Source organism: Rhamphochromis sp. 'chilingali' (assembly GCF_963969265.1).
Source record: "Rhamphochromis sp. 'chilingali' genome assembly, chromosome: 1".
Lineage (NCBI taxonomy): Eukaryota > Metazoa > Chordata > Actinopteri > Cichliformes > Cichlidae > Rhamphochromis > Rhamphochromis sp. 'chilingali'.
Window position 1 is genome coordinate 46,462,851 of NC_137929.1, and position 20,713 is coordinate 46,483,563.

Genomic DNA, 20,713 nt, shown 5'->3' on the forward strand with positions numbered 1-20,713 from the left:
CTCGCTGATTCTGATCTGTCGGCGGGTCGGCGCTTTGTGTTCACGCCCTTTATGCGCCGATTCTAAAGCTGTTAGTTTGATGTCTCTCCAAACAATATTGACTGAACCAGCAGCAAAAGAAGATCCAAACTACGCTTCACATAAACATCGTCATGTATTCACTCTTACTTTTACTGTTTTGCTTTGATCACGATGCACAGCTCTCTCTCCCTCTCTCTCTGTACTTCAAGAACAGTTTCCCGTCTAAAAATCTATTTTCTGCATTATTTGCTTGCTTGTTACGCACAAGTCTACCGTTGTTTACAGCGCTGTCGGCCGACGTTTTTTTTTTTTTTAATATATATACTTCCGAAAAGAAAACCTAATTTCTGCCGTACAATACTGAACAAATTTAAACTTTTTTAAATTATGCAAAACGCTTAGCCGTGTCTCTAATAAAACCGCTGTAACTCCAGAGGCAATGTTCATGTGTTGATTAATGGTTTTCTTTCGTTTTTGATGTACTGCAGAAAATTTTTATAAAATCCCAGGCCAGGAAAATCACCTTCATGTTTTTCTGTGTTTTATCCTCAGGTACTTTGACACAAAGGCATCTGCTGTGATGCTCACACCTTTGATAAAGTCTTGCGTGTGTCAGCTTCCTTTTTTTTGATACAAAAATATGTAAATGTACTGATCTGAATTATAATATTTCTGACTGTCAAAATTTCCCAGATTCAAATTGAATTGAATTGAATTGAATCAATCGAATTAAATCGAATCGTGGATCGAATCGATTCGGGACCTTGTGAATCGGAATTGAATCGATTCTAGAAATCAGTGACGATACCCAGCCCTAATTATTACGCCCCCTCTTGCGTTAAGCAGATACAACACATGCATAAGTTAAAACCACAAACGTTCTGTCAATGACTTTTGACACAGTTTGAAAAGAACATTGTCTCCGTCTCCACGCCAGGTGTTTCCTGTAGCTCGTCTTGCTCTTGCTTATATCTGGAACATCAGACGCACGTCCTACAACAAAGTGTCACTTATGCAGGCACAAAATGCGGTTACAAGCGAAATATATCTGAACTCTTACCTAAATATGATTCTACCTACTGTGTGTGTGTGTGTGTGTGTGTGTGTGTGTGTGTGTGTGTGTGTGTGTGTGTCGACCTCAATTGCACTCTGTCTCACCTCTCACCTCACCAACTAAAGCTCACAACCTTTTACCAGACAGAAGCCACTCTCATATGTATAACAATCTAACTGAATCTATATACGGAATATATTGAATAAATGCTTTAATCAAATGCTACTATTCAAAGCTTAATTAAAAAAAGATATAAATGAATAAAAGATAATAATGAATAACTTGAGTCATGTATGTTTTGTAAGCTTGTAGGCAATCCTTCCATAGCTCTAACTCACTTTGCACAAATAGTTATAACTGCACCTGGAATAAAGGTTAATATGTTGCCTGTATGTTTAAACATCTGAAGGCCCTCTTAAAGCTATCTGTTATATTGTTAAGGCAATGCTAATGCTGTAGATTATATTGTAGCGGTAAAATAATTTGTTCAATTTCACAAGTGCCACATAAAAAATACTTCCTTGTGATTTCTTTTGTTGGTAATGAATTGCCACAGTTGCCTGTAGTATATGTGGAGTATATACAAACACTTGACCCTTACTAGTAGTCATAATGAAACTATGAAACATGTTGGTTGCAGTTGCAAGGCAGGACTTTTACTTTGAAAGGAATGGTCTCTGTTTAAAGTTTACATGATACTTTTTAAAGCGTCATTACCACTTGGTTAGTCAAAGGCGAGTGTTTGCAGAAAAGTTGCCATCATTAGTATAAACTACAATCAATCTGTGGAGCAGGGAAATTATTTTACTGCTATTGTTAAATAATTGTCATCAGTACCATTGCATTAAGAATATAATCTGCAGCATGGATATTGCATTCAGAGGTTTAAACAGTGTCTCTTTCAGAAAGACTGAGTTGCAGGCTGACAGGAAGTTGTATGCAGAAGTGGAAGTTATTTTGAGCCGCAGGCTAAGACGAGGCTTTAACAATGTAACAGATAGCTTTAAGAAGGCCTTAAGCAGTTATGACTATTTCATACACAATGCATATCTGTGCTTATTAAAGAGTTGGAGCTCGGTCAATTAATTGGGGGTCGGAAGCTTTGTTCGGCGCGATGTTCGGACAATCTATTGTGCAAGTGACTTGGAGCCATAGAAGGAATCGCAATACATGCTTACAAAACATTTATATCAGGTCATTTTATATTAAGGTTTAAGTAGAGGTTCTTGATTAAAACATTTATTTAGTAGAAGACATACACATAGTCTCAGTGAGCTTCTGGTCTGGTAAAAGGTCAGAAGTGCAACAGGTGAATTGAGAAAGAGCATTTGAGGACGAGACACAGACAGTAGGTGAAGAGGTGACACAAAGAGCATGTGAGGTCAACACATACACACACATTAGTTAAATTTATTTAGAGGAACCGTCCTTGTTGTCTAGACAAGAAAGAGGAACAATTCACTTTAAGATAAGAACGGAAAGTACCACGCCATGAAAATAGAAGATGATTTTCTAGGTGAAAAGTCATGATGATGTTGATCTGATCTATGTATAAAATGTACCGGTGACGCATGAAGGGGCGTCAGTAAACAAACCCTGATGCTATAAAATATCTGTTCATGCTTTGATTAAGTCGAGGACTACTGGCTGTCTGCGTACAGAGTGTCTTCCCACACGTGTGTTCATTAAAATCATCGTTTGACTTCACCCGGCCGGATCGGTGTGGTTATTCTTCGATCACCTCTTGTACCCTTCCTCAATATTGAACCTTAACAAATCTCAAAAAAATCTTTTTCACGTTTAAAGCAATAACAGACTTTTTAGACACAGTACTATTTTGTGACAAGGTGGCAACAGCCAACACCTTTCAATGCTCATATGGATAATACACTTTTTTTCCCCTGGAGACCAGGGCTTATATTAGTTAATGCTGGCTATGGCTCTCATATTACAGAACCTGCACGCTATCTCACATGGCAAATTACTGTCTTGAATTGTTAAAGTTGACCCAAACTTGGAGCGAGTAACTTTTAATATTCCAAACTAACCATTGGCAACCACTGTGCATAGGAAGGTAGCAAAATTATATCTGATGTGCAAACACACACTTGGTGGAAATGTAACCCGTTCATCAAAGGCAGTATATTGTACAGGTGTTACAGTTCTTATTTTCCTTTAACCCTCAAGATTCTTTTGATTTTGAATCTTGTGTCTTGCAGAAAGCTCAGCCTCAAGGTTCCAGGTTCTCCACAATCATGTTGACTGGTTTGCCAGAAGAAAACTACAAGTACGAGGACGTCACCATGCTGGTGCAGCATTATTTCCTGGATACTGTACTGTTCTACAACTTGATAGTAATACCTCTGCAGAGGAGGGTAAGGAGTAGCAGCTGCAGACTGATACAAACAGATATTTCATATTTATAGAACTTTGTCATGGTCTTTAATCTTTCCTTCTTGAATTGCCTCCAGGCTTTTGTGTTTTTCAGTGACTGGAATGCGTGCTGTGATTTTGTCCAAGATCACATTAAAAATCCAATTTCTGTTGGAGGCCGGGTGCTCGACATCCATTTTGTGTTACAGGACATGCATTCTGGGACCAGTCAGGTATGGAAACTGGAGAAAGCTTAACTGATCAACACGATACCATCTTGCTTTTCCCAAGCAAACCCACATTTTGGAATTTTGGATACTATAATTGATCCTACTGAAATGATACTTTGTCACATTTTAATACCAAGATATTTATTTTTTTGTTTTATTTTTTTATTAAAGTTTTTGTTTTTGTTTTTTTGTCAGAGACTGAACTTTAATAATCCGTCGATAAGTGTCAGTAATTGTCAATAAATGCATAATGCACGAATCGGCATTAAATAAGGTTTAATTATGAAACAAAATCTTACATTTATTCTTCACCCTTTAGAAATTACTCTGATCACAAGTTTGGTTGTATATTTATGAATTTAAAAACAATACGCGATAACATTTTTCTTTAAAATTTTAACATTTGTCATTTAATTTTTTCTCAGGAGACAATGTACAGAACCATGATGCAATGGAGCAATGCTGTAAGTCTCTCGTCACCTGAATAAATCTGTTTTGATGTAAAGCTGCAGTTTTTTGTTTTTCCCACATCCTTCACAACAACTCTTGGTTGTTTTTCAGCACGTTCCAGATTCCGACTCTCTGGAGGAGCGACTGCTGTGTGTGGAGACCACTGAAATGCTGATGTCCCTTGTCACAATGGTCATGGATGTGGTGGCATCCTTTGCTTCTTTTGTCAGATTCCTGCCGCTTGCCAACAGGGTACGATAGTTCAAACAGTAGCATTTATTTTACATTTTAGTGTAGAGCACAGCGATTGACAGTGTCTGCAGATCTTTTTCTGCTGTGTTTTGTTCAAACCAGCTGTAAAATATTCAGAAAGTCCTAAATGTAATTTTCAAAAAGGTAAATCAGTAAAGCTGGTGAAACCTGTGATGCGAACTACATTATAAGGGTGCATAAATGTGACCTAGAACCTCATCATATTTTAATTAATTGTTACACATTTTTGATAGGCAAAAGTATGTAAGCTTAAGGATTATTAGCATCTTATTGAGACCAATTTGAATCCATTTGGTTTGGAAAAATTTGTGCAAAGGGTTTTGTGGTACTGAACACCTCTGCAAATGCACCTTTAGGAAATTGTCAGTTTTTTCTGCATAAGAGACCAGCAGTTCTTCTCAACGTAATAATGCTGTGACAGCATGCACAAAATGAAAGATTGTTGAAAGTTCTGATTTTTAATGCTGCAAGAGGAAGAACAATGTGTCAACAAAAAACATGATGAGCAAAATAATTTTGCTGCTCTTAAATTTCATTCATCCATTTTAATTCTTAAAGAATTAAAAAATACGGGACTGTCTGCCAAATGTTATGTTCCTACCTACTTTAGCAAACCTGTGTTTGTAATACCTTCCTATTTGGCTAGAGACATATATTTTATTCTTGTTTTAATTTTTCCTCCTTTGGTTCTTTCTCTTCTTCTACCTCAGATATACATTGAAATGGCTGAATCCAGTGGTGTAACAAAAGTGTTGGAGAATATCTTCTCAAGAGACTACATAGCTATGAACAAGATTTGGTATGTTTGTTATGGCAAGATAAATACAAATACGGTATTTCAAAGAGTCTATAAGATTGGGCTTGTCTTTACTTATTCTTGAGTTAACCCATTCCTTTTTTTCTCCTATACAGGAGCAAAGTTGGACGCATTGAATCGTGAGTATTGTTTCCTGTAATTACTCTTTAAGTCTTTTTGTTTAGGGAGCCGAAACATCTCAGCAGTAGTAATAAATTGTATTCAGTATGATTACTGGTTCATCTCAAAAAAACAACTCAAATTTAGTTAGAGGCACGTGAGGATGAATCATCAAGTATTCAGTGAACATTTGAGCCACTGTGGGTGGATAACTAAATACCATTAGTTATTTGTTGGTTGGACAAATGTTTTTAAAAACTACACTGCATTACAACACAACATTACACCAGAAAAGTCTAGTAAAATTTGTTTTTCATATAATTTGGCACAGTTGGAAGTAGGTTAAATGATTTCTTGATGCCTGCTCAATCATCCAGGTATGTCAATCTTCAAAAGTTGATTCTGTTCATCTGAGTGGTATAAAAGTGTTATAAGATTGGGTGACGAAACCTTTACTACCTCTGAAAACGCTATGTCCAGATCAACAGAATCAACTTTTGGAGAGGTTAACTGATTCATTTAATCAGTAATGAAAAGAGAAAAAAAAGTCGCACCTCTTATTTGTTCAGGAATACTAGCTGAGAACTTGGATGTTGCATTTCTTGCTTCACTAATTCATCTTATAGTCAGTCATTCTTTGAGAACTAAACAGCTTTTACTATAATTTTTTTCTTTTTTTTTTAATTTCATTTTAATTTCAGTTTGAAGAGCCTCAAAGAGTGTCTACAAGACTTCAGTGAGAACACACCCAACCCTGACCTGGACACTCACTTTGTTGAATTTCACAATTTCACAAGAACTATTCAAGGAAGCAGTACACAGAGCGAGGATAAAGTTAGTGCAAACATTTGCAAAGTTTCTTATTTTTAAAACTGCATTTCAATATAAGATGTAGGATGTTGAAGTTACACAAAGTATTTCAGCAGTGATTATTAAGCCAACCATTTTAGTGCTTCAGAGTTTGTTCTTTGCTCTCTTTTCATTGACAGGATGATTTTGTAGATGAAATTGTATCTTCAGAGCAACATGATGAAAATTTCAACATGGAGGACTTTGTTGTTATTGATGAAATTGGTGAAGACATAGCAGAAGAAGATGTCAACCGCAAACGTTCTTCTTTAGCTAAAAAGATCTCCAGAGAGGAAAGAGAAGGGCGAAGCTCAGATGCGTCATCTACCTTAAAACAGACCTTAACAAGGTCCTCAAAAGACTCTAAGAGCTCTGCCTCTTCATTTTCCTCTTTATCTGAGCCGACTGAAACCACTGAGAAAAGCACCTTTTCTTCTAGGGTCAGAAAGACCCATTCTTCACTGTCGATTCCACTTCCTGCCTCCCCTGATCCGAAAACATATCCTAAGTTCAAATCTCCAGAAGAAACGCTAAATTCCTCATCCTTAAATTATAAAACCTGTACATCAAAGATGGCATCAACAGTAGCTGTTGAAGCAACAGTAGAGACTGATCTAACCGATTTTAAGGATGACACAAAAGAGTTGAAGAAAAACAAAAGAGAAGACAGGAAAAAGGATAATGTCAAACATCAAGAGGATGAGGGGGATGATGAAAATTACCAAATCCTTGATTCACTCAATGAGAAAAGTGATAAGCAGATAATTGAAGACAGGAACAAAGATAACGACACGGAAACTGACTCAGTTGGACTTGTGGAAGTACATGGACTGCTTGAGAGAAACTATGAGGTCTGCACAGAGGGCTCCAGTAAAATGGAAACAGATGCTTCTCTCCATATGTTAGAAATTGTTACAGAAGACCAAAAAACTACAGTTGAAGGGGACAGTCATCTGGTCAAAGATGAAGGTTCCACAGTAAATAAGCTGTCTGAGGAAATGACAGGAGATGACAATTCTGATAAAGATTCAGCTGATAAAAATGAAGTGTTGGATTCAAGTGGGAACCAAACTCCAAGGACCAGTGGAGATGGAAGCGGGGAAAAAGAGGAATTGATTTTAGAAGAATCTTTTAAAGTTTCCAAAGATCCTGAGCAAATAACTTTAGAAAAGCAGGACAACAGAGGCTCCTCAGTGGATGACACTAAACAAGAAGGCTTTGAGCTTTTGGATTCAATTGAGGCTCAGATTGAAATACAAGAAGACAACCAGAAACTGGAAACTCTCAGAGACCAAGTATCTAAATCAAAAACAGAAGCCATAGAAGAACAGGATGATTCATTCCAGGTAATTGATTCTGTGGAAGATGAGCCAGTGACCACAGACACAGAGTTAGAAGCTGACAAGAATGTAAAACGAACAAAGAAAAATGATGAAGCTAAAAGAGTTTATAGATCCCCAAGGAGGAGTGGACCAGAAAACAGAACATCTAAGGGTGAAGAGAAGGGCAAATCATCAAAGAAACAGACCCAGACTGAGAGAAATGACAGCACCGTCAAGAAGGTCAATAAAGCAGCTGAGGAGATGGTCTATGAGATAGTAGATTCTGTTGAAGATAAATCGATTCAGGATGACTCTTCTATAGAAAGTTCTGGTAGAAGAAGGTCTGTCAGAAGAAACAATGATAAAAAGACATTAACAGAGCCTTTTAACAAACGTGATGGAAAAGAGGATGCTAAGTATGAGATTTTATACTCCACTGAGAACAAGGCTTCTAGTGGCCCACTAACCATCATGACAAGAACAACCAAAGAAGTCTTGAAAAAAGACAAGATACAAACAAGAAGCAGACCTACACCTGCCAGAGATTCACTGGCGCCAAACAAGGAGGAAACTCCAAAGACAAAAGAGAAAGGACCTGTAAAAGAGAGCACGCCAACAAGAAGAAGTCACTTCATAAGAGACCTACATGAGGAGGACGATATTTATAAAATATTGGACTCGGATGATTCTGTTATGCTCACAGAAAAAGCAAAAAGGGGAAGACTAAAGAAAGTAACTATAAAAGGAAATCCACTGAAAGATGATCCGTCTGATAAAGTAGCTGTTGAAGAGGACACATATCAAATTCTTGACTCTGTTGAGGATGAGATAGCCGATGATCAGCTTACCAGAGACCAGAGTACAGAAGAGTCAACTATAGATGATGAAAAAGACACTCTGCCGTCTGTGTCAGACTGCCAAGATAATCAATCAGTGGAGTCCTCAAACCCAGAGGTAAAGTTGCTCTTTAAACATGTGCTCTTTTTTATTTGTAGTGATAATTTAAACTTTAATGCAAAATATTTTGCATGTCTTGTTGTAGGCTTTTGTGACTATAGATGAAGCAGGTGATGACGGGGAGGAGAAAGCAACTAAATATGAAGGTGAGAAAAGTTCAAGATCTGCTTACTGCAAACAGGATGATGGCACAGGTCTGCTATATTCTGTATTTAAATCCAGACTGCTTTTGCAGGGAAATTTCAAAAACTTCCAGATAGATACTTTGAATAACTGTTAATTATCTAAACACTGGGTTATTGTTGACATATTTATTAATGGAAAGTCATAGGCAATTAGCCCAAAAGGAAGACTAGATCTTCTTGAAGATAGAGCAGGGCGATATGGCCAAAAATATTTATCACGATATATATTTGAAAATTTGTGATAACGATATAACCGACGATATAATTGATGCGAGACAAAATACAACTCCACAACATTACTAGCGCAAAAAGACAACCTTCCATTAATTTTCACTTAAACAAGAAGCTGGTTTTTATGTACATTAAAGCTTTATAAAAATGTAACAGTGCAAATGCAAATTCCTTGCTGAAAGTTTAACCAAAAGGCATTTCCAGTAGAAATGGGCTGACATATCCTGAGCATAACCATGTATAATATCCACTGAAGTTAAAAAGAGGTGCTTTGCAACATTAAACTGCAGTGTGCAGTACGCATTTTTCGGACCATAAGGTGCACAGGATTATAAGGCACATTAAGCGAAACAAAGCAGTCAGATAAATCAAACTTGATTAAACTCATTCTTCTTGCTTCCTCCACTTCTGTACCATTGATTCATTAATGTTGAATTCTCTGGCAGCTGCTCTATTCCCATGTTGTTGCAGTATATTAATGACTAACCTCGTATTGTGGATGGATTATCTCAGTTGTTCTCCTGACTGAAGTTTGGTCCGTTTACAGCATCCTGCCATGCGATTGCATTTGTCTCTAACCATGAAGAACCTTAACGTTAACTTTTATAAGTGGAAAAGTGTTAGTGTTCGTCCTCCAGCTTCACTGTTTATGTTATGCTAACATAGCTGTGTCGCTAGCGATCACGTAGCACATCATTATATACCAGCTAGCCCAACTTCAGTAACCCTACAAACGTCACTGCTGTTTAGTTTCCTGTCTTCATTTATGTTGGAAGTGATAGCAGAGCTGTACGTTTGATTTTTTTCAGAAATCTCTCAGTCAGAACATGCAATATCATGCTTAGGTAACTAGCAAAACTAGCGAGCTAACTTCCGCTAGCTTCCTGCTAACTTCTAACTCCGTTAAATGTAATAACTTTTGTTTTCATGGATGCCTGGAAGTTAAACTTTATAGTTACACCTGGTAAAGCAGCAATGCTGATCGTTTTATTAAAGATGAAAGAATTTAGACAGTTTTTAACGCTCAGTGATGCTGCAGTGTTGTTTGACCTGAAGAATACGGAGTTTAGGACCCAGATTACTCCCAGATTTAAGAGCATCTTAGTCCGACAAATACGACAATAACGACGGCCGCTTGCATGTTCTGCAAAAAAATGTGCTTTGTCGTGTATCTGACGGACAAACACCAAATAAGTTCCACATCACTGAAGTTGCACCATTTTTACAAACCAATTCTGGTTCATCTGTTTCACTCAACAATCGGCCATGTGCGTATGAAAACAAAGGCACTGCGCATGCGCGTTTTACTCCCATTCTATCGCGATATTTCATTTTCCTATCGTTGCCTAACATTATACCGGTATTACCGTGAACGGTATAATATGGCCCAGCCCTACTTGAAGATATTACTTTACTTTTGCATTTTAAGTCAGTTTAAAGAATTTACCAGATATGGAATAAATAAAGTATTGCTTATTCTTATTATTTTTCTTATTGCCATCTGCAATGTGAAACTAATGGAAGTAAATGAAGAAAAATGAGATTATAATAAAAGTAACTTGCAATTGAAATTCAGAGAACGTTTTGGGAGCTACGAAACATTTCTGTTTTTAGAGTTAATGTAAGTCAGAAACTTTCTTTCACTATACATAACAGTTTCAGCATAAAGTTAAACATTATTTTCACTGAAAATTAACAATAATTTGTTTACAGAAATAAAATAGTAGTCCCAGAGTAGTACTCTGTGGCACACCTATAGGACAGTGTTTTCTGTTATGAAAATAAAAGGTTTCAAGTTTAATTTGAGTCTTTATTTGATTTCATGCATTAGAGGAGAATGGGAGCTTTGTAACGGTTGATAAACTGTGGGAGATTGCTGAAAAAGAAAAAGTGGTAACAACCAGGACAAGCGGTCAAGCCAAGAAGAGAACAAGACAGACACATGGTAACACACAAACAACTACATCTGTTACATAGTCATGTCAGACCAACATGAAACTAAAGGAATTTATTGTTTTCTCCTGTAGTGAGAAAATCTACTAGATTGACGCAAGAAAGCACAAAAGATGAGAGAACAGAATCACTGCCTCCCTCTTCACTTGATTCCTTATCACTTTTATCATCCCCGGACCAAGTGGTGTCTGGATTGTCAAGTGAAGGCCAAACAGAGATTTGGAAATTGGAGGAAGCAGATAGACAATCCAGTATGGAAACCACATCTGCTGGGAAGCAGTCCAGCTCTGACTATGCTGATAGCCAGAGACTAGGAGAGGAGAAGCAAGGACAGAGAAGGACCGCCCGTAAAGGTTCAAGGAACTGTTTTCGCTCACAGTTCACACCGAGCTGATTTTAAATGCATCGTTCTAAAAATCAATTTTGAAGTCGATAAAATTATAAAGTTGCAGCTTTCCTGGTTGCCAGTATTTTTTTCTGTCATTATCAGAAGATTTGGAACAACTGAAATTTGTCATTTTTGTTTGGAAAAAAAAGTTAATACTTCAGTGTTACAGTACAAAGCAATTTTTTTTAATTAATACCTTTGAATTAGTTTCTGCAATAGCTGCAAAATAATTTGTTGACAGGTTTAAAGGATTTGTTGACAGTTTTTTTTTTTTTTCTTCTTCAGCTTTTGGGAAACAAAGAAGTGATCTTGTCGAACCTGAAGCAAAGCGATCTCGCTCTCAGTCTCCTTGTGTCACTGATAACTTGGACCTGCCGCCTTTTAACCCCAGCATCCCACTTGGTGAGAAACAAACACAAATAATAAATAAAATCTGTTTAGTTCCAGAGATTTACTCAGTTATTTTTTTGTAACGTTCTGTTCCTTTTTCTGTTCCTTATCAGGTCAAGAGCATGTTGTCCCTAAAACGGGGTATTTATGTAGCCTGTGCTCAGTTTTCTATGTAGCTGAGAGCACTGCCAAAGACCTACACTGTAGAAGCCAGAGACATTACAATAACCTGCAGGTATGCAAAAACACATACACAAAACTGAATGGATAAAAAGATGTTTTGCTTCCCTTTTATAACCTTTTTTTTTTTTTCTTTTCAGAAACATCACCAGACAGTTGGACAAACAGCTTCAAGAACATCAACAAGAAAGTCTCAAGACTCCTCTTCGGTCTAATTGTTAATGAGTAGTTGTTTAGCCCATGCTTAAATATGGCCGCTATCTCCTTTGACAGCTAGATTTTTGTTTACTTTGAGAAATAAAGGGCAAAATGATAAGAAGCCAAAGCTGTCAAGTAGGTAAATTGCGGAGTGACATCTTTGATTTGTTGGCACGGCGCTGCAGTGCTGACTGTTTACTTCAGATGTTCTTCTTTAGGCGCCTCAGTGTATAACAGTGTCGACAGTTTGACCATGAAGGATTTAGAGTTTACAATCAGTGAATGCCAAAAAAAATATTTCTGTTCCTAGTCTCGGGAAAACCTGGAAATAACACAGGCCTTAAACTTCTTTAAGCCATTTTGAATTTAACAGTAGATAATTGTGTCTATGGTAAATAACCTTGCCTATGTTTAAAACCATATTGTCATAAAAATATGGTTGCATGTGTGTGTGTTTATGGCCAGGAACCATGTATTCTAAATGAAAATAGGCCTACTTAAGAAAATAATAAGAGATATTTTTTTCCACTCTGGCTCAGCAAAATCTGATTATTATGCTGCACATGCTGATGAGAGACCAATGGACGAATGAGTGTTCAAAAGTTATTTTGGATTTATTTACAATGCTATACGTACAGTGTAAATATGAGCGCATTTAATAAAGATGTTTTCAGATGTGAGGAGGCCTCAGGGTTGACCGAGGACACGCTAGAGAGATTACATGCCTAGGGTGGCTGGTTCTGTTTCTATGCCAGTTATTTATATTTGGTCAAAAATAATTCTGATTGCTTTCATTGTATGACTATACCAGTAATAATAATTAGTATTAATTACAGACACTGTTATCTTTTAAATAATCATTTGGATTACAGTTTGAGCAAAGGCTCAAGCATATGTTACGAAATATGAAAATTATTTATGTTTGTAACATTAATAGCAATAGTAATCTGCCGTAAAAGGTTGATGGGCTATTGCCGACATGGACACACAACTTTGTGAATGTGATGACTTGAGAACGTGGTGACGTGAGGTCAATATTTTTTTCCTTCAGATGACATTAATGATATGTCATAATGTGATTTAAGAAAAAATACATCTTGCCAGTATTGTAATTTTTGCTGTTAAGATTGCTTCTTACAGTAAATTAATCTTGGGGTCCATGTTTGTTAACTTTGTAATGTCTCTTAACTTGTTCAAAAGTGTTTGCGAAAAAGAAAAATTATTTGGGTTACACAATAATTAACATAACATATAACATATAACAATAAGAAACAATAATTAACATGTCACTCAAGATTTAGTTCAAGGTCAACACCCCACACGTGTGAGTGTGAGTGAGTGAGCATGTGGGAAGAGAGAGTGTGTCTGTGTGTGGGAGGATGTTCTGTCAGAGTTCACTGTTAGATGATTTCTGAGCAGACTGGCTGGGTAATCTCAAGTTTTCCACTTTTCGAGTATAATTCTGTCATATTTGTGCTGGAAGAGGGAGCCATGTTGGAGATACTTTACAGCTTTTAATATCATTAAGCCACCAGGCTGCGGTCTCCCACTGAGGAAGTGGTGAGTAAACAAATGCATTTCAATTCCACGTGAGGATTCACATTTTGTGTTATGATACGGGTTGCGATGTGAGCCACGCCTTCATCCATCTGCCTTGTAGACTGCAACTTTTTAGACTGATTGTAGTGTAGTGTGTAGAAAAAAAGTATAGCATTTATTTGCATAAATGGGCTAAATACCTAATGGAAAACTTACAGAAATTATTATTTCTATTGGAGTAACAGAAATAATAAATAAATATTTATGTTAAGTGTGTCTTTAAAAAAAGTTGGAATGTAATTTTTTTTTTTTTGTTATGACATTTACTCAGGTGTTTCAAATGTAACAGAATGAAAATGCACTTGCACAATAAAATGTTATTTTTTTTCCATGTATCCATCGGGTTATTGCAGCACAGAGTAAGCTCTTCAGAATGACCTCATATGACAAAAGTAACTTCACCTTATTTGCTCATGCTTGACTCAATAAGTGACAGATTTGTGACTATCAAGAGGATAAAAAAAGGTAGCATGATTATGGTCAGTGAAAAATGTGCAGGTGTAGTTATTTATTGGCGTATTTATTTTATTTAATTATTTACTTAAGTATTTTGAGACTAAAAGAAAAATATTCCAAATGCCAGGAAAGAAAACAGCTTGTTAATCTGACTTTCTTTGACTGTTTAGGGCCTAATTCTCGTGTGTGTGTGTGTGTAACCTGGACAGTAACTGCCACATTCTTGGATTCATGTGTGTATGTTAGTTAATCACTAAATGGAAATGCTCATGCTCCTTATCTGCAAACAAGGAACTACGTTTACTTCGAGGTGTTTCATAAAGAAAGAGATTAAATTAGAAAAATCCGATAAAACTTTATTAATCCCTCAGGTGGGTTCCTCTGGGAAATTCTGTTTCCAGTAGCACAGCTCCAACAGAAGCTGCAAAAGGATGCAAGAATAGAAATATACCATATATACACATATATAAATACAGAGTATATAATAGCGATAAGTACACTGTAAAAAAAAAAAGTGCTGTTTTTACAGGAAAACGCTGGCAGCTGGGGTTACCAGGGACTTCCTAAAAAAATACAGCAGCACAGTATATCGCGTTACAGATGCAATATGTAAATTGATTTACAGTGAATGAAACTCACATTAAAACTGTTAAATCTACAGAAAAACGAAGTTAATTTCACACGTTGATGTTATATATAAATAGACTATTTCCTGTATCTTTTACAAGTAATAAATGCTTATTGTGGATCCATAAATTGTAAAATTAACAGGGAAATATGGAACAAAAAACTAATTTAAAATGGTAGAACAACGGTGAAACTGTGCATATTAAATGGAGCTGCTCTGTATATTATACATAAAATCCATTACTATGCTGTATATTTTATGTTTTAATGTAAAATTTTAACCATAAACCAGCAAATTTGTTACTGCTACGCCTACACCCAAACATGCAAAAATACATCTTGAGAAAACACAAGAGTGGAAAATATCACTTTTGGGAAATTTATTTTGCAGCCAGATTAGCCAAATGACAGCAATTGGATGCATTTTTTCCAACTAACACAATATGCAAGGCACACAGCAACTACACAATTCAATCAGAATATCGGCTATAAAAGCTGTGGAACATTCCTGCAAAGCAAGAACCATGTTCATGAAACAAGCATTTGTTAGACCCTCCACCAGAAAAAGTTAAATAACCTGTTAAGACTTTAAAACAAAACAAAAAAAACCACATATTGTGCCAAAAATGATCATAATCACCGTGCAACGCAACACGCACCCTGCTGTCACCACAACCATGGCCCTGGTAAGAAAACATCAGCAAAACCACGTGGTGAAACAAACCTACACATGTGGTCTAGAAACACTGCAGTAGCAGCATGTTGTTTTTTTCTTTTCTTATGTAAATAAAGAACATTCCTACAAAGAAAGAACATCTTCATGAATTGGCTTCATGCATTCGACCAGTAAAAGGTTCCAGTACACATTGTGGAACAAAATTAACAAAGTAAAACTAACAGTCCACAGAGAGTCAAGATTTAGGCTTAGCGCCACTCATGGTCGGCGAGATCCTGAATCAGGGTGAGGACTCGAGGGTTCACACTGAGACGACGCTTTGAGTTTTTATTCTCTACTTTGGTTCCTTTTTCTGGGTTTATGGAGAAGAAACACCTGTAGAATAAAAATCATATAAAAGTTTATTAAGCATTTTTATAATTGATCAGTTAAAATACATGTACAAAGTAAGTAAAAATTAAGTATATACATATATACACACAGTCATGGCCATGACCACGTTCAAGACAAAGTATAACCAAAATGCTGTGGGGAAGTGAACAATGCATGGTCAAAAGTATTGGCACCCTTCACGAGTGTCTTCTGCAGTGATATGTCACACTTTAGCATTTTTAAAATCCAAAGCAAAGGTTATAGGTAGTCAGACGTCAGCTGACGCTTGGTCTAGCCCTGAGTCTCGGCCAGGCTTGGACCCGGATTCAGACTGTTAATGTATTTAAAAAAAACCAAACAAACAAAAAAAAAACCAACAACAAAAAACAGAAAAAACAACTGAAACCGGCTCCAAAGCCGACCGAGACTCAGAGCCAGACCTGGACTCGAACCACATCAAAGCCAGACTCCAGATCCCAGAGTCTCAGTTATGAGAAATAACAAAGCCATTTTTGTTCACCTCTGAAGAAACTCTAAAGTGGACGCCAGCTCAGATGGATAATGGATGTTGAAATTGTAGTAGCTCCCGAACATGAGGCACAGTGCAGAAATGAAGGAGGATATGTTTGTGCTGACGAGGTTCCGATCAATACTCAGCGTGTATCTTCTTGAGGAATAGCAGGACTGTCCTGTCAACAAATTATTTAACAGGTTATATCAATAAACACGGCAGTCACATGACAATCTATAAAAAGTGCACTTAAAAAAAAAGAGAGAAAGAGCTATGAAACAGACTTACCACACACGATAATAGTGGGTGTCAGAGACACTTGCTCCAGTTGTACCTCATCTGCCAGACATGTATCTTCAACACAGAGAAGCATGGACTCCTCCTTCTCTTCAAAGTAGCTGAGCAGAAGCAGGACCATCTCTTTCATATCATCTGAGCAGCCACTCTGCGGTCCCCGCATCCTCTGAAGCCTTGCATAAGTCTGAAGCAACACCTTGCTTTTGCTGACAGCAACTGTGGTCAAGTAGTCCATAAGCCTTTTCTCCTTCAAATCCAAATTTCGTGTGAATGTCTCTTTGAGGTCAATCCCAGTCCGGTTGTTCAGTGATGACGCGACGAATCCTACTTCCGGGTCTAAAGTAGTCTGCGTTTAATATGGCTTTTGTGTTGTTAACATGTTTAATGTTATGTATTTTCTTCTATTTGATCTCAAAAGCTCCTAAAACAGTCAGTGATCCCTGTTGACCTCCCTCGGCTTTTATTACCGCTAATCATTTATTTAAGCTCAGTTTTTAAAACCTTAGGATGTAACTACAGCCCAGCCCATGCAGCAGTATATGAATGACTAACCTCGTATTGTGGATGGATTATCTCAGTTGTTCTCCTGGCTGAAGTTTGGTCCTCTTACAGCATCCTGCCATGCGATTACATTTGTTTCTGACCACCGAGAAAACTCACGTTAACTTTTATCGAGTGGAAAAAAAAGTTAGCTTGTTTATATTATGCTAACATAGCTATGTCGCTAGCGGTCACGTAGCACATCATTATATACCAGCTAGCCCAACTTCAGTAACCCTACAAACGTCACTAGGGTTGCCAACTCCCTGAAAAATAAATAAGGGACACCTCGTGGCCAGGGCCGGGCGACCCAGTTGTCTTCACCCTTCCCAGTGTGGTGAATTTTCTAGCTCTTTTTTTGTGTGTGAAATTATTTTTTTAACCCTTTGACTTGAATTTGATTTAAGTAGATGTGTATTCTTTGTGATATGAACACATGTGAAACAAATGATCATTTAGCCATTTATTTTTAGCTCAAAATGACAACATTAACACAGTAAAACAGGTCTCTTTCTTAAACAGAAGCCTGTCATGCTTAACTTTTGAGAATATAAGTAAATCTTTCTTTAAAAGAACTCTGTCCTGCTTAACTTAAAATAATAGAAAACAATAGAAAGAAAAACATTCTTGTAACAGTGCACATTTAGTGCATTTAGTACAATTGGCTTCAGCTGAGGTATTATTTCAGCTTTTCTAAAGCTAATCAGCTGCTCCTGTTTGTAAACCCGCTTGTTCCCATGATTACGCATCATAACTCATCATCATTATTCATCTATGTATTACTTTTATGTATTAGTCATCTATTTGTTGTAATCATGTTTATTACACAAAATAAATTATATTATCACACTTCTGGCCACATAGCGCTGATATTCACTGCACATGCCCATATTAACTTTTTCCAGCCAGGTGTTTTCCTTTTCCCATTTTTCCCTTTCTCTGAGCAAACAAACATTGCTGCTCTAATGCTGGGCTTACACTGTGCGGTTTTAGGCCCATTTTGAGCCGATTTTTGAGTGATCGGACCGATTTTGGCCTTCATCGTGCATCGTGTAGTATACGTGGGGTAACGAGAAGTGATTAACACCTCACGACCAGCTCCCGATCATCAATCGCTCGTGAGCCGCTCACACTGCTCACGCGCAAACACGTAAACGTCGGTGAAAAAGACGGCGCAGCACGGCTGTGCAGCGTGTGATCTGGACACAAGCGATGGAGGCACAACTTGTAGAACTTTGGAAAGCTCATCCGAGCCTTTTCGATGTGGCATCACAAAATTATCACGACCACAACAACCGTGAAAATAGTTGGATCTACATCGCTGCTAAATCACAGCTGCCTGATCATGTTTTTCATTAGCAATTTAGCAAAGTTGATGGTGGTGGTGTGTCTGTGTGAGTGAAAGACGGAGAGAGAGCGAGCGACAGATTTTCTGTTATAACCTTCATGTTATGGAGGCACAGTGTGAGCACTCAGGTCGCATCAGAGCATCGGGCGGTATAGTGTGAGACCTGCATCGTGACCTACCAACTTCTAACCCCTGCGAGTCAATCGTGCAGTTTGAGCAGGAGCTGAATAACGTGACTGTAAAAATCGCACAGTGTCTGCCCAGCTTTAGGTGTACTGTCGTCCGAGACTTGCACCGCAGTGTCGGCGTCTGTTTCCCTGTTGGCCATGCTTCTTGTTGTGGTCATCTGTTGTCTTCCGGTTTTTTCTCCGTAAGCGACCTTTCCTCGACCAATGAGATGAGCGGTAATCTGAATTGTCATACTCGAATTGTCATAAGTGTGCTGTCAGCTCATTGGTCACAAAGCAGGAGAGGGGCTGGGAATTATGTTTTCAAACAAAGCGTTAATTCCATAAACATTTATAGACTACTTTTGATTCTCACTGTATTACGGGACAAAGTGCGTCCCTTATTAGCTCAATACGGGACGTGTACTTTTGTTACGGGACGATTCCGTATTTTAAGGGACGGTTGGCAACCCTAAACGTCACTGCTGTTTAGTTTTCTGTCTTCATTTATGCTGGAAGTGATAAGAAAGCTGTACGTTTTAATTTGTTTCCAAAACCCCGCAGTCAGGACATGCTATATTGTATTTAGATAGAAGCTAGCGAGCTAACTCCCTGCTAACTTCTAACTCCGTTAAATGTCATAAATTCCGTTTTCATGGATGCCTGGATGTTAAACTCAATTGTTACACCTGGTAGAGCAGAACGCTGATCATTTTATTAAAGATGAAAGACTTTAGACAGTTTTTCAACTCTCAGTAATGCCACAGTGATCGTTTGATATATGGACCTGCAGCGGAGTTTAGACCCAGACACGGCTAGTGACGTCAGACTGAACAACCGGGTAAGTTCCTTGAAGTGGACAGACATGCCAAGTTCATCAAACCAAAACGGCCACTCCTCCCTAAGGCATTTGATACTTTTCCCCTGATTGACATGTTGACGTTGTGTGTAGTAAGTGGACTTCATTAGACTTTTAACCTCTTCTGGATTGGCATCAGCTTGCTGGAACATCACCTTGAGTTTTTCCATCTTTTGCTGTTGGCTCTCTGGAGTTTCTTCAAGAGGCAGAAATTCTACATTCCATTTAATGCACCCGTATGTATCCTGCATGGCTGCTCTTTCTTCTAAAGGGATCTCGTCTGTGTGGTCTGAGTCAGTCTGATGTTTTCTTTTTCTTATTTTGGGTGTTGAAGTGCGCCTTACATTTTCAATTCTGTTCTGCAACTGTTTGACAAGTGAAAGGTAGCCTGCACCAACAATATCACCCTCTATTAAATCTTGCAGAGAATTGGGATATTTTGCCACCATTTTTTTTGCAACGTCAATTGAATGTTTTCTAACTACATGTGGGCATTTTTCCATCATCTCAGTCACAACAATCCGGACCATTTGCCTCCTCAGTTTTGGGCGAGGCCTTTTCCTCCTCTCAAGAAAATGCATCACTTCTGCAGGAAGTTTACTCCATGGAATTTCAAAGTTGTCATCCCATTGTGTGTCACATCCTGGGCTGCTGGAGGAGGTCGACGATAGACTTTGGGGTGAAAGTGAGAGCAATGACAGTGACTGGGTTGATGAGGCTTCCACAGATGATAGCGAGCTGTTCTCTGGAGTTTGGTCTTTAAATTACAAAACAAATACAATTATGATTCACACTGTATGTCTGTTCATGACCATCTCTGCTTTTGAGTTTGAATAGTTGTTTTTACTTACATTTCTGTTTCCAAGCAGAAAGAAGCTTTCTTGCTTGTACAGATCTTAATGCTGTCATCAAATCTGCCTCCGTTACGAAGCGTAGATCATCACTTGTCTCAACTCCAATGGACTGCAAGTGCTCCTCCAGGATGTTTTTGTTCACAGCTTGAAGTTCTGGTAGGACTTCCGTGATGGCGACATCTAGGAAGGTTCGCTCTGAGTCACTCATACTTGCACTGAAGAAGAAATGCCACATCCAAACAAAATAGAAAATCACATACAGTTCATACACTTGAGCAGGGTATGGATCAGGTAACACTTATATTAATGTTAAACTATTTACAGTGAGAAGTGAGCTATTAGTTGGACATTATTTTGCCACAATACTATGCTTTAGTGGAATGATTCGGTATTCTTCAAGAATGTATGATACCAAAGGATAGAAATCAGGCAGGTCA

The 20,713-nt window shown here is 37.8% G+C and overlaps 2 protein-coding genes across 4 annotated transcripts in view; one reads left to right on the forward strand and one right to left on the reverse strand.

Moving 5' to 3' along the window:
- LOC308407117 (uncharacterized protein) overlaps positions 1–12,650 on the forward strand; it is a 39,439-nt gene extending 26,789 nt beyond the window's left edge. For all 3 annotated transcript variants that reach the window (XM_080898568.1, XM_080898569.1, XM_080898570.1), the window contains 14 exons: positions 3,295–3,450; positions 3,547–3,681; positions 4,104–4,142; positions 4,240–4,380; positions 5,112–5,200; positions 5,314–5,337; positions 6,019–6,151; positions 6,307–8,442; positions 8,531–8,591; positions 10,693–10,806; positions 10,889–11,167; positions 11,488–11,604; positions 11,706–11,827; positions 11,913–12,650. In XM_080898568.1, coding sequence (XP_080754694.1) covers positions 3,295–3,450; positions 3,547–3,681; positions 4,104–4,142; positions 4,240–4,380; positions 5,112–5,200; positions 5,314–5,337; positions 6,019–6,151; positions 6,307–8,442; positions 8,531–8,591; positions 10,693–10,806; positions 10,889–11,167; positions 11,488–11,604; positions 11,706–11,827; positions 11,913–11,987 — 3,621 coding nt within the window. In that variant the 3' untranslated portion in view covers positions 11,988–12,650. The remainder of the gene's footprint in view (positions 1–3,294; positions 3,451–3,546; positions 3,682–4,103; positions 4,143–4,239; positions 4,381–5,111; positions 5,201–5,313; positions 5,338–6,018; positions 6,152–6,306; positions 8,443–8,530; positions 8,592–10,692; positions 10,807–10,888; positions 11,168–11,487; positions 11,605–11,705; positions 11,828–11,912) is intronic.
- Positions 12,651–15,576: 2,926 nt separating this feature from the next.
- On the reverse strand, positions 15,577–16,752 carry LOC308408344 (uncharacterized protein; the record flags this gene model as incomplete). Its single annotated transcript, XM_080900542.1, has 3 exons — positions 16,500–16,752; positions 16,221–16,389; positions 15,577–15,703 (listed from the first exon to the last, which is right to left on the reverse strand). Exons 1-3 carry the CDS (start codon positions 16,741–16,743, stop codon positions 15,577–15,579), a joined length of 540 nt encoding a protein of 179 aa, XP_080756668.1. The 5' UTR covers positions 16,744–16,752.
- Positions 16,753–20,713: the final 3,961 nt, after the last annotated feature.